Source organism: Plasmodium brasilianum, chromosome 1 (assembly GCF_023973825.1).
Source record: "Plasmodium brasilianum strain Bolivian I chromosome 1, whole genome shotgun sequence".
Lineage (NCBI taxonomy): Eukaryota > Apicomplexa > Aconoidasida > Haemosporida > Plasmodiidae > Plasmodium > Plasmodium brasilianum.
Window position 1 is genome coordinate 1185373 of NC_090114.1, and position 14953 is coordinate 1200325.

The 14953-nt window shown below is 23.2% G+C and overlaps 2 protein-coding genes across 2 annotated transcripts; both read left to right on the top strand.

Moving 5' to 3' along the window:
* Positions 1 to 4276: 4276 nt before the first annotated feature.
* Positions 4277 to 7802, top strand: MKS88_000562 (uncharacterized protein; the record flags this gene model as incomplete). The annotated part of the gene is made up of 2 exons (XM_067216765.1): positions 4277 to 4480; positions 4659 to 7802. The coding sequence occupies 2 exons, from the start codon at positions 4277 to 4279 to the stop codon at positions 7800 to 7802; spliced, it is 3348 nt and encodes a 1115-aa protein (XP_067075797.1).
* Positions 7803 to 11811: 4009 nt separating this feature from the next.
* Positions 11812 to 12739, top strand: MKS88_000563 (uncharacterized protein; the record flags this gene model as incomplete). Its single annotated transcript, XM_067216776.1, has 2 exons — positions 11812 to 11880; positions 12068 to 12739. 2 exons carry the CDS (start codon positions 11812 to 11814, stop codon positions 12737 to 12739), a joined length of 741 nt encoding a protein of 246 aa, XP_067075798.1.
* Positions 12740 to 14953: the final 2214 nt, after the last annotated feature.

Here is a 14953-nt window from a genome sequence, read left to right on the forward strand (position 1 = left end):
GCGAAGTTTGTAGGTTAATGACTGAAGGCATATAAAGTCAGAAACCTTGCTTGATAATCATTGCAGATCGTTCTTTTTTGGAACATCTTTTTGATTTTTGCAAAAAGAGAATAAATAATGCGTGTTGAATTTCTTTTTTTTTAAAAGAATTCTCATTAATATAATCCTTTGTTAATAATATCTTATAGTCTTAAGAGCACTGAGATATTTTTAATTATAAAAACCCAAAATCAAAAAAGATATCACACCCTGTAGACGACTTGTGTGCCTCAGAGTGCTGTAAACATGGCTTAATTTTCTTAATTATTTCTGTTGAGGCTCATCTCTTGTGGTAATACCGTGATCCCTTAATAAATATATTTTCTGTTATATAGAATATATATATAATTATATATTATATACATATATATATATAGATATTGATATTGTGAATTGATATTTTACAAAATTAAGTCATATCAATTTTTTTTATCATATATATATATATATATATATATATATATATATATGTATATAATCTTACAATTAATGCTATCAATTTTTTTTATCATATATATATATATATATATGTATATAATCTTACAATTAATGCTATCAATTTTTTTTATCATATATATATATATATATATATGTATATAATCTTACAATTAATGCTATCAATTTTTTTTATCATATATATATATATATATATGTATATAATCTTACAATTAATGCTATCAATTTTTTTTATTACATAACCTATATTATGTTTTGTTATATTTCATCCTGTTCACTTACGTTATTTATAACAATTATGTGTATATTTTATGTGCATATTTATTTTAACAGAATTTAAGTTGAATAGTTTTTATATGGGTGTTCATAAATATAGTATTCCATATATGGAGAATATAACTATTGATAATTTTTTTTTTTAAGGTTATTTTTAGAGGATAAGCTGAAATGCTTTGTTATACCATAAATCGTAATATATATATTATTTACTTAAGTATCAGGTCAAGTATTACTGACAAATATTAAGGAAATCCATTAAAAAAAATGGTTTATTTGAAAAAATATTAAAAAGGTAAATGGTAAGAAATAGCATCATATTATATATATATATATATATTTTTTTTTTTTGTTAAATGCGGTTATACGAATTCCTTTAAAATGTTCAAGAGCTGTAGCATATGTTATGATGTACTAAAATATTAATTTTTAAATGCTTCACATGAATATTAATTATTAGTATAAAAAATTATATATTATACCATTAACTCTTTTGAGATTTATAAAAGAATATTTTTCAAAGGGTTTGGAAAAAATGTAAAAAATACATCGGTTGTACAATTTCATCAAGTGAAAAAAAAAATTATTAACATTCGAAGTCGTTCAGAAGAAAATATTTCAGAAAAAATTTATATACATTGTTTTTTTATATTTTTTTTTATTGTATTATATTATATATAATTTTTGTGCTTTATGACATATTCCGTTTTTCATAAGTTTCTATGAATTTTTTTTTTTTGAAATAAAATTAATAAAGGTTTAAAAATTAACACAATTCATTATATTTTTTTACTATTAAATAAAATAACACCCCACAAGTTTAAAATAAAAAGGGAAGGTGTACAGAAATAATGGTACATAAAAGTTGCGTTTTGAAATTATAAGCTACTTTTACGAAACAATATATATCTATAATATAAATAAGTATTGTACAGTGAGCAGTGTGATACAAATACAGTTACTATGTTGTATATACCATATATAATTACAATTAAAATTACTTGCATATATATAAAATATATTATTAAATGATAATAATTATTGAAATATTATATCGTTACATTTTTAATACATTAGTGCAATTTTTACGTTCATAGGAAAAAAAAAAAACATTACAATTAATATACCACAAGTCTTTGAACAAAATTCATTTCATATATAAGAAAATTATAAACTCTTGCGAATAATATATATGCATGAAATTATATAAAAATATAATACAAGAAGATGTACCAATTCTTTCGTCAAATTTTATACGCTGCAAATATTATGTAATGAGTGTATTTTTATTTATAAAATATAATAATTAATAGTATGATAGCCAAAATGTTTTTTATTTAAAATTTTGTATACAATTTATTTATATTGTATATACACACAATACCATTTTTTACAAGGCATAAAGTAATATATGAATTACATTTATTTACTTAACACATGAAGTTAAAAAAAAATAAAAAAAATATATATTTTAAAGGAAAAAATTTATATTAACATCTTTTTTGTTTCTTTTTTGCTACAAAAAAAATTTTATATATAGCACATCCCGTAGGAAAAAATCCCAAATGTTATTAATATATTTTTTTTATTACATTTTTTTTTTTTTTTCTTTTTCTATCATTTGTTTTTACTCACATTTTATATCTTTGTTTTTAAATGTTTTCCTTTACATAAACGGCGGTGAATAATTACTTAAGAAAACATTTTTATTTTATTTGCATTTTTTTTTTTTTTTTTTTTGTGTGTTGCTATTTAAGGATTATTTGTACAAAAATAAACACTTTTTTATAGTACATTTTAATATGAAAAGTACAACAAATTTACGTACAATATATATAAAGTATTACAAAACCTTGGTATTTATAATTTTAGTTTTGCGTATATATCTTATATTTTATATATATGCAGTCTTTCGTGCTGCTTCCTTTTTTTTGAATTTTCAGAATTATCGAGTTATTTATTTTGAATAAATTTTGATTTTAATAAATCATATATAAAAAAGAGGTATCAACTATGTTCACAATTAATGTATAATGAAAAATAAATATGTTCGTATAAAAATTTTCAGTTATATGACAGTTAATAGGGCGTTTTTACTTTTATTGTTTTTTTTAAAAAATAAACATATATAATTAAATTAATAATAAATGTGAAAATGAATTTTTATTAAAATGGATTAAAACAAAATAAAAATAATAAATATTGTAGTTTTTATGTATAAATAAAAAAACTCTAATGTTATTGAATTATAGGAAAAAATAAATGTAATAATCTAGTACTAAATAACTGAAAAAAAAGAAAATTACCCAATTTATATATATTTATTATTATAAGAAACAACAAAAGAGTATAAATATATTTGCCTTAATCTTTTAATAGAAAAGCAAAGGAGTAACAAGATTATATGAACGAAATGTAACGAAAAAGAAAAAATAAAAAAAAGAACAATGTTTATATTTCAAGAACTTTTATAAATAGTGATAAATAATAATGCGAATGTATAGGAATAGTTCATTTTAAAATAATGAAGTATAAAACTGATAAGCTATTTGATTACATCATTCTACCGTTTTTCTTAGCGCATTATTTTAACCATTTTTATTTCATTAATAAAATATATTTCAAGCTATAATTTTCTGGAGGCATATTTATGTTTATTTTAAATAATTTTAAAGCAACTCTGTTCTAATTTAATAGAGCGAATTATATATATTTTTTTTTATGTTAAAAAGAAATATTAGTTTTGTTCAAAAATTTTCTTTTTTTTTTATAAAAATTTAACAGGAAAATATTAAAATTTAGTTAGCTAATAAATTTTTTTTTCTATATAATATATTGTAAATTTTTTTTTTTTTTAATATTTTTAAACATTATATATGAAGTTATTTTGTAAAAGAAAAAGTGAATTTTAACAACTATTAAAATGAAAAGAATATTAAAATTTTTAGTAAAAAAATATTTTTTTTTAACGTAATAATTTTTTTTGTTATTGAGACATAGTAGTTTATTATTATATATACACATTCGATAGTTTTTATTAGAAAAAAAAATTTGAAGAACTGAAGTATATATAATATAGTCAAATAACAACATTGTACAATACTTCTGTAGGTAATAATTAATTGAATTAGAAGACAATATTTATATATTTGTATATATTTAGTTTTAGAACTACTTAATATAGTTATATATATATTATTTTCTTACGAGTAGTTTTTTTTTTATTTTTATTATTAAGTTTTGATTATTTACATAAAACTTTTTTTCTATGTAATAATATATATATATATATATTTTGCATTATTACCTAGTTTATTTTAGAATAAGGATGTATAATAATATCTTGTAAAAAATAAATTTTATTATTTTCAATATTATTATATTATTAAATTATTATATATATATTATTGCAAGTATTAGTGTTATAACGGATAGAACAATTTATAAAATTTAGAGCATTATTTTTAAATAAAATATATATTTTTGTGATTTCGAAAATTAGAATATGAATAATTGTAATATACCAATTGTTGTTTTACCCACGTCGTTGTTTGCCATTAGTAGTGGCAGTGAGAGTAATGATTCAAAAAAGAAATCATCAAAAAGAAGGAGAAGGAAATGCAAAAAAATGAGCTTTGAAAATTTTAATTTATCTTCTCTTCCTTTTAAGGTGTTGTTCATTTTTGGCGTTATAGTTGTTCTGTTACATGTAAGGAACCAAATTAAAATTTAGAAAAGTTGTTTATTATGTTTATATGTATGTATATATATATATGTATATACATATATGTATATTATATATTACCGTATTGTAAGTGAGAACGTGAATGCTGTTATTTTTATTTGGTAATTTTTTTATAATATATGCGATACATTCTTCTTTACAGAATAAAGAGCCATTCGGATCTCAAGTGAATGATAGATCTTTAAGAGCATTAGGTGAATATTATGGAAATCATGAAGGTAATAGAGGTCCATGGAGTAATGAACAAAATGTGAATTATCAAGGACAAATGGCAGTGCCATATAATGGTGAACAACAGTTTAGAATGCATGATCCATATCATTTGGAAAATTATGATAATAATGATATGGGAAATTCTGAAGGACCATCAATGGAAGTTAATAGAGATTTTAATGGATTACAGAACCCATCATTATGTAATAACACTCATCATAATATGGATGATCCTAATGACGTATCCAATAGAGAACAATTTGAAAGAATGAATGATGATAATGGTCAACATCATCCCATGGAAGCAGTATTAGTAGGACCGCCAGGAAGTAATTCTAATGAGCAGGTTCTTCAAGTTGAAACAAATGATTATAACGGTGATACACAATATAACGGATATAATGAAAATATTAATGGGGATAATGGAAATGATTCAACACCAAGGGAAGCTGAAGGTTATGACGGTTCAGAGGGTGAAACTTTAACAGGAACTCATGATTATAATAATGTCGTACAGGAAAATCAAGAGGGACAGAATGAAAATAATAATAACAATTTGACGCCTGAAGGTAATGATTCGAATGCAGGTGAACAAGGAAATTATTCTACATATGATGAATCAAATGCACAAGGATCTAATTTAGGGGGGGGTGCAGATGGAAGTACTGCAAATGAAGATATCATAAGAAGGGGATTAGAAAATTTATATAATAAAATTGATTTAACATCGCGAGAAGATTTAGCTTTAAAGGAATGGATTACTAAAGCATTAAGTGGAAATCTTATGAGTAAAACAAATGGAGAAAATCAGCAATTAAATGTAGAATCACCAAATCAAGAAGGTAACGAAATGGAAGAAGAAAGTTCAATTAACGAGCGGATGAACAAACAAGGTTATGGAGATTTATATAACAATTTAAACCTAGGTGATCCAAATGCTGAACATATGGAAAATGAGAATAATGAAAGAAATGAAAATGAACATGAAGGTAATGTTAGTGGAACTAATGGGGAATCAGGTGAATCACAAATGATGCCTGGAAATTCAAACATGATGGATTTTAGGAATCAACAAGGAGGACCAGGTGTACCACATATGATGCCTGGAAATCCAAACATGATGGATTTTAGGAATCAACAAGAAGGAGGACCAGGTGTACCACATATGATACCAGGTCATCCTAATATGATGGATCCTAGGAATCAACAAGGAGGAGGACCAGGTGTACCACATATGATACCAGGTCATCCTAATATGATGGATCCTAGGAATCAACAAGGAGGAGGACCAGGTGTACCACATATGATGCCTGGAAATCCAAACATGATGGATTTTAGGAATCAACAAGAAGGAGGACCAGGTGTACCACATATGATACCAGGTCATCCTAATATGATGGATCCTAGGAATCAACAAGGAGGAAGACCAGGTGTACCACATATGATACCAGGTCATCCTAATATGATGGATCCTAGGAATCAACAAGGAGGAGGACCAGGTGTACCACATATGATGCCTGGAAATCCAAACATGATGGATTTTAGGAATCAACAAGAAGGAGGACCAGGTGTACCACATATGATACCAGGTCATCCTAATATGATGGATCCTAGGAATCAACAAGGAGGAAGACCAGGTGTACCTCATATGATGCCAGGTCATCCTAATATGATGAATCCTAGGAATCAACAAGAAGGAGGACCAGGTGTACCACATATGATACCAGGTCATCCTAATATGATGGATCCTAGGAATCAACAAGGAGGAGGAAGGCCAGGTGAACCACATATGATACCAGGTCATCCTAATATGATGGATCCTAGGAATCAACAAGGAGGAGGACCAGGTGTACCACATATGATACCAGGTCATCCTAATATGATGGATCCTAGGAATCAACAAGGAGGAGGACCAGGTGTACCACATATGTTACCAGGTCATCCTAATATGATGGATCCTAGGAATCAACAAGGAGGAGGACCAGGTGTACCACATATGTTACCAGGTCATCCTAATATGATGGATCCTAGGAATCAACAAGGAGGAGGACCAGGTGTACCACATATGTTACCAGGTCATCCTAATATGATGGATCCTAGGAATCAACAAGGAGGAGGACCAGGTGTACCACACATGATACCAGGTCATCCTAATATGATGGATCCTAGGATGCAAGGAAGAGGGGGAAGACCTGGTGAATCTTGTATGATTCCAGGTTATCCAAGTAACATAAGGGGCCAAAGCCAGGAAGAAATTAAAAGACAGCAGGAAGAAGACGCCGAAATTATTTTTAATTTAAGGAGTGGAAAAAAGATAGATGATGATGAGGAAGAGGAAGATCCCCGCAAAAGTAGAAGTGAAACAAGAGGAAGTACAAGTCAGACTACTAGAAGAAACAGACCAACAATTATTGGAAGTCCACATAATCCTATTAGACTTAAAGGACATGGTGCTTCTTCCAGTAGCCATCATACGAGCTCAAGAAGAGATGAATCCTCACATCACCGTAGATCAAGGGAAGAAGATTATGATTCTGGAAGTAATGATGCTAGAAGAGGTGGCCACAGAAATAGAAGACAAGAAGTAGGACATCATTCAGCTAATGGAAATGGAGTTTTACCATTTGGTTGTTCTCAAGGTGAGTTACAAGAACAATTAAGCGAAGAAGAATTAAATGAAAGACTAAAAGGCTTAAGAGAAAATGCATCTGTTAAAGAAATGTTTACTTTATTTAATCAGGTTATTTTTCATGAGAGAAAAAATTTTGTTAAAATGCAAGAATATATAATGGACTATTCTAAGTATTTACAAAAAACAATGATGTTACCAACACCTATTAGAATGAAATATTGGTGGAGAGCTCATTACAATATGACCGATGAACTTATAAAGAAGGAAAAATCAGACTTTAATGATTATTGTGCTTTTGTAAACAAAGGACAATGCGACAAATATAACTTTTTATATTTTGTTAAAGCAAAGAGAGCATCATGGAAAGAGCTTAGAGAATTAATGAAAAGTATATGGATGGAAATTTTAACATACAAAATGAAAAAACATAGTAAAATGTAAAAATAAAATGTAATAACAAAAAGGTTTTCAAGTGATTGTGGATGTAGAGTAAATAAGAAACTGAAGAGTTTAGAGTTCAATTTTATTGATAGCTTTTAAAAAAAAAAAAGAGAAAAAAACAAGTATTTAAAATAAAGAGAATAAAATAAAAGTATGGAGATTGTGTTTTATAAATTTATAGTTGGAGGGGGTCAAGAAAATAGGATGTAATCCCCGTTTGGGTATTTAAAAATAATGGAAAGGAAACAAATTATAAGTTATTTAACCATTTAAAGAATTAAATAATGGGGAGTATTATATATGAATAATAGCTGCACAAAATATTTATTAATTTTAAATTAATATATATATATATACAAAATAATATTAAATCTGAGATTATATATGACTATTTTATATATATTTTGAAGTTTCAATGAAAATATTAGCTGTTATCGTTGATTTTTATAATATTAATTATGGTATTTATTTATATATATAGCAATTCAATAATTAACAAGAAATTAGCTATAACTGCTTTTTATATTTTTTGTGTGCATAGTTTTTTTAGACATTTTCATTATATTTTTTGCTTAAAGAACATAAATATCAACAAAAAGCAGAAGCATATTATGACAATAATTTTGTGCAGTACTTATATATTTTTTTTGTTAATTTTATTATGATATATTTTTATTTTTAATGTTTCATTTTTTATTTTTCATTTTTTATTTTTCATTTTTCATTCTTCATTTTTTATTTTTTGTTTTTTTATTTTTTGTTTTTTGTTTTTTATTTTTTGTTTTTTAGTTTTTGTTTTTCATTTAAAAATTTTCATTATTTATTCAGATTTCATTTTTCATTTGATATGTTTTATTTTGTATTTTTATTTTAACAACAATATATAGGAATATATTTGCAACATTGACTGTTTTGTAGGACGTTTGTTAAGCACATATTTTTAAATTGAATTATTTTTAATATGTGCTTAATTTTATAAGAAACTTAAGAAATAAAAACAATATTTATTGAATTAGAGATTTTTTGAAATGTGTAAGTATGCGGATATTTCATATATTATATTACACGAGAACATTTAAGGTTTACATTTTTAAACTAAACGTTGTGAAAGAATTAACGTAATAATGTACTTATAATGTTTTTTACAGAATAAACGTTATATATATGTGCATATTGTATTATGTGTACACAATATATATATGCATATATATTGTATATATGTGTTAATGTTATATATATTTATATATATATAATATGTGTTTATATATATATGCATAACATTTGAGCAATTTCCCTTTTAGGCGTTCGTTTTTAACCAATACTGGAACATTAAATTATTCCTTTGTATCATTGTGTATATCTAAAGTTATGTGTTCATATAAAGCGTTAATTAATTAGACGCGTATAAAAGAAAAAAAGAATTTATTGAAATGGTATAATTCTCATGGAGTAATTAATATACACTTATACATATATATATGAACACATACATATGTATATATGAACATATATGAAAAATATCACCTATAAAAGCAAAGCTTTCTTTTTAATTTTTTGATTAACTGGCTTCTGAATGTTTTGTTCACTAACTTATTAAAATATCTTCTTGTCAGTTTTTTGTCCTTTTTGAAATATAACCATTGTTTTGCTTTATTTTTTTTAAAAACATATTATATACATTTTCGCTGTTTTTAAGTTTTCTTCAACTAAATAAACATTTACACTTGTTTTATTTTATATACATTTATATATATAATACGTATATACGTTTCACTTGTTCATGGATTAATCTTATATCATTCGAACGGATGCTCAAAAGTTGTCCAAAAAAAAAAAACAAAAAACATATGATCTACAATATTTTCTTATGAGAATATCGAAGGTTCAAATTATATAAAATATAAAAACATAATAATTAGATAAATAATATAAGATGTATGTATAATTCTATCATATTAGAGTAACATAGATTTAAAACAAATTTTGAAAAAAAATTATGTTTTCAAAACATTCAGTTTTCTTTAAGTAACAATTTGCATCATATAAATAGGAAAAAATTAAATATTAATCAAATTCTTTTTTATTTTTTTTTGGGAAAAGGTGCTATAATAAAATTTTATCGTTATGAGGAAGAAACATATGGATTGCATGTACAATTTTTATAATTTAATTACACGAGCATTTGTTCATATCTTTATTGGTGATATCTATTACTATAGAGTTTCCTTTTGCGTTATCGTGATATATATATATATATATATATATATATATATATATATAAATAGGTACCTATTATGTAAGTGCATTATGTACACTTTTCTAGTTGTCGATATATCAAAACAACGAAAATTACCGATTCACAAGAACAGTTTACTATTCTGTATTATAAAAAAAAAAAATAAAATTTGCCCTTTTTTTTTGGTATATAGAATATACAATCAAAACTATAAATGTGATGTAGAAATATATGTATGTAAAAAAGAAGGTTAATTATTAATGTATTATAAAGATTTTTATTAAAACAGGGCTACAATTTTGTTGAATAAAAAAAAAAAGATTATATGTATTATTTTTTAATTATCCCTGTTTTAATATTTCAATTTCTATTTTTATATTTTATATAAGACCATTAGAATAATTATTATATTACAATTATTCTAAAGAGCGATATTTTACATAGTGTATCTGCTACTAATACATATTTTACTGTTAAATATACTTCTATAATTTACTTTTTTTTTTACTTTTTTTTAACGCACAGTATTTGACGTAGCAAATGAAAGCTTTCCTACATACAAAGTTGTACATATATATATATAATTATATATATATATAAAAATGCAATTGCATGTATAGATTTGTTATGTTAAACTACCTGTTATATTCTTTTTACCAATATATAGCAGGGTTCAAGATATTAAGTTATTATAGAATAATTATATGAATTTAATACATAGATTTACCATGTTTGCAAAATAATATATTTGTTTATAATCCAGAAATTTTATATCATTAAAATTTTCATATTTATATATGTTCAAGTATGAATATGTATGTATAATAATGCTCAATGTATATACATACATTAGTTTATTTTTTAAGTACTTAAATTCTAAGTAAAACGAAACTAATTTGCATGGAAAATTGTTAAAAGAATACACGCGTAAATATAAATTATCAATTTTCGGAAAAACACAACTAAAAAATTGTAAATTTAACGATTTTAAAATAGAATAAATTAAAAAATCAATATAATGTTTTTGAATTAATATTAAATAAAATATTTTTTTGCTTTATAATAAAAATATTAAAAATTTTTTTTTTTTTTTTTTTTTTAATGTTGTGCTAAAATTTTACTAAATTTACCATAGCTATATTTTCTCCTCTTTAAAAAAAAAAATATATTATTAAAAATAAAACTTATGAACTTTTTACCAATAAAGAAATATTACATTTATATATTTTTATTGTTTATATATTGATTTTTATATGAATTACCATTTTATTAATTTTTTTCCAATTAAATCAAGACAATGTAATTATATAAATTTTTGAGCATGATGTTTCATTTTAGATGTATATATTATAAGCATTATGTTTCAGCAAATAGTAATACTGTATTAATAAGTTATTATCTATGATTATTCTTATCTTTGCTTTATTATATCTATGCTTAATTATATATGTGCTTAATTATAAGATATAATATTTGTGTTAGTACATTTTTATTAATTTAACAATATAGATAGTAATAATAATAATAGTTAACAGTCATAATAGTAAATAATGAAATAGAAAATAATAATTATTATATTTATAATAATAATATTAATAGTAACAATAACAATAGTATTAATAATAATAGTAATAATAATAATACATAGTAAAAATTGTTATATGAAAAATTTTTACGATATATAGAAAAAGATTTAAATATGGAAATAAAATTTTAATCATTAAAAAGAAAAGGAATATACTAAGAAGTGCTTAACAAATAAACAAAGCAAAGATGTATTTATTTTATATTAATCTTTTTATATATACTTTATTCCTTTCGATTTTACAATTATTGAATAATGTAAGATTTATATAATATGTTATACAAATTTTTTTTTTTTTTTTTCTTTATTATTTTATTACATTTTTGACACTTTTTTCATTCAATACTAAGATTATCCTTTATAATTGAATTGTTAAGAATATTGTTAAAAAGTAGTTATGTTATCATATTTTATTATATGTAATTAAATTTTGTCAATTTTTAGTGTCTGTTCCTTAACGCATGGAATAATGTAAAAGATTTTCAGAGGAAATTATATTTAAAAAATAATAGATCTTTATCAGAACGTGATTACAATATTAATAAAGATAAGCAGGTAAAAGAAAGACCACCTTATAGTGATAGTGATGTATTAGAATCAGATGGTGAATTAGAACAAAATATAAAAACATATTTACATAGTGAAGATGAAGGACATTTAACAAACGTTAATACTAACTTTAATGGAACTAAAAATTCAATAAGAGGAGTTAATACTGCTAATGATAAAAATAAAGTATTAAGTAAAGTTTTATCAGACATTAAGAATTGCGATGATTGTAATTATGAGGAAATAAAAAAATATATAAAAGAAAATGTTGATGAAAAGCATGTTGAAAAATTAACTTCGTTAGTAGATGAACTGCAAAATTCTAAGAAAGAACAAAAAAATGTGAAGATTATATTGGCAAGCCAAATGAATAATATTAGGAAAAAAATGCGGAAGAATATCGTGCTTTTTCTTATATTAACCCCAGTCATAGCACTTCTATCTTCTGTACATTTGTTTACAGTAACGGTACCAGAAATTATAAAAGCTTATACTTCGACTGTACTTGCACGTATCTACGTAATATTTGATCCTTGTTACAGAACATATGTTGTATCTGTTTTATAATATTTGTCAAGTTATTATTCTGATTACGACTTTAGAATTTATTCCTTTGATTTTCATTCAGCATTATAGATAAGAAACAATAAGAACAAATGGTGTATGTCCTTTTTAATAAGAATTATTTCAACTGAAATTTCAACTGAAAGAATAATTAATATCGGTGTTTTCTCTTAATAAAACATTAGAGAATAATGCATAAAAAGAAAATACATTATAAAGGAAAGATATCATATATATATATATATATATATATATGTAAAAATTTTAACTTCAATAAAATATTATCTACATTGAATTAATAAATTTTTTTTTTTACTTGTTTTAATCATTGCATATTTATAAAATTATTTGCCGTATGTGAATGTATTTTATTAATTATATGTTGTTTTAATAATTTATCAGATCCTTTAAATTAACAAAAAAATATATATATTCTTTTTTTTGTATAAGAAATATTTTGTTCCAATAGATTAAGTTTTAATAGAAATGTATATTTAAATTAAGTATTGTACACGTATATGTGTAGATATTTTTATATTTTGTAGTCATATTATTCTTGGAAATTTTAATTTTACCTAATTACTTTTTATGTTACCAATTATTTTTACATGTACGTGTTTATATAGTTATAAAAATAATGCTGTTGTTATGGATTAAAAACAACCATACATTTTGAATATTAATTTTAAAATTCATTCATTTTAAATTAATCATTGTGAATAATACATCAAGTTAATAGGTGCGGCATTTCACAAAATGAGGAATAGAGAAGAACTAAAAGTATATTTTAATACTTTATGATATTCAAAAATATATTTTATTGGTTTTTTTTCCTTAACTAGTTGCCCGTAGAATATTTTTCTATATTTATTTCCGATTAATTTACCTTGTTGTCCTTGAGTAATAGATATATTATAGATGTTCTATGAAGATTATATATAGCTTGTAAACATGTCATACCAATAAAATAATGAGTATTTACAAGGGTTTAAAATTTATTTGCCTATATATTAGATTAAAGGAAATGCATGTTCTTTATTGTTTCATATTTACACCTAAATGTACTCTACTATACATATGGAAAATATATATTTCATTTTATTTAAAAAGGAAGTTATTATATAATCATATAATTATCATCATAATCATCGTCATAGTCATTTTTTTATATACCATACAAGGTTGATATATAGAAAAATTTTATTTTACATCATTAAATAAGGGAGTCTTCTAATTCAATGAACATATTCACACATTTATGTTTTCATTATAAATAAAATAACACAATCGCAATTGGTAACTCTAATAATATTCAGTAGAATATTTTTCTATTCACTTAATTATCATGAGGCGTGTAGTTGTATATATTGAATAGTATACATTGAAAAATGATCATAAACGAAAGACTTTCAAACATAAATATCAGCATTAGACAGAAAAAATAGTAGTCAACAAAAATAGAATATTTGAGTAATTTTTTTTAATTATTTTAAGAAGATCTTTTTATTTTGTTTTGGAAGAAGCGTAATTCTGTATTTCGATATTAATATGAAAAGTGTTTTTATGAATATCTATTAATTGTGTACAATTTGAATGTACCATAAATAGTAGCAAAAGTTGAATTTACTGATATAACAATTCATGTGAATATATTTTATTGTGATATGAAGTTTCATTTTATATCCATTAGAATATCTTAAAATTGTGATATACCAAGAAGAAAATATTATTAATTTATTATATAGGTAGTGAATAAGAAACATAAGGAAAATATTAGGGTATATATATGTTCCACTTTTTTAACAAGATTATAAGTATATTGCGCATGAATAAAGGTTATAGAAAAATAACAAAGTGTCAAGTCACAACGATTTTTACGAGTATATATATAATGCACGTTTACATTCGCTACTAGGGTAGATAATTTGTAGGCACATGTGTATATATATATATATATATATATATATATATATGTGTAAAAGTATGAATGAGAATTCTCATAACCTTTGAATATTAAGCGCATAAGTAATTTACTCGAAAAACAATATTAGATTTAAGTTTTTCTATTTCTGTAACTTTGAAATAAATGCAAATGTTTAAATTTTAATATGTTAGAATGGAATAAATAAAAATTTACAAATTGGAATTCATTTTTTAATACATTTAGTATTCTTTTTATTTTTTATACTTAATAGATCATTATAATTTTTAATGAAA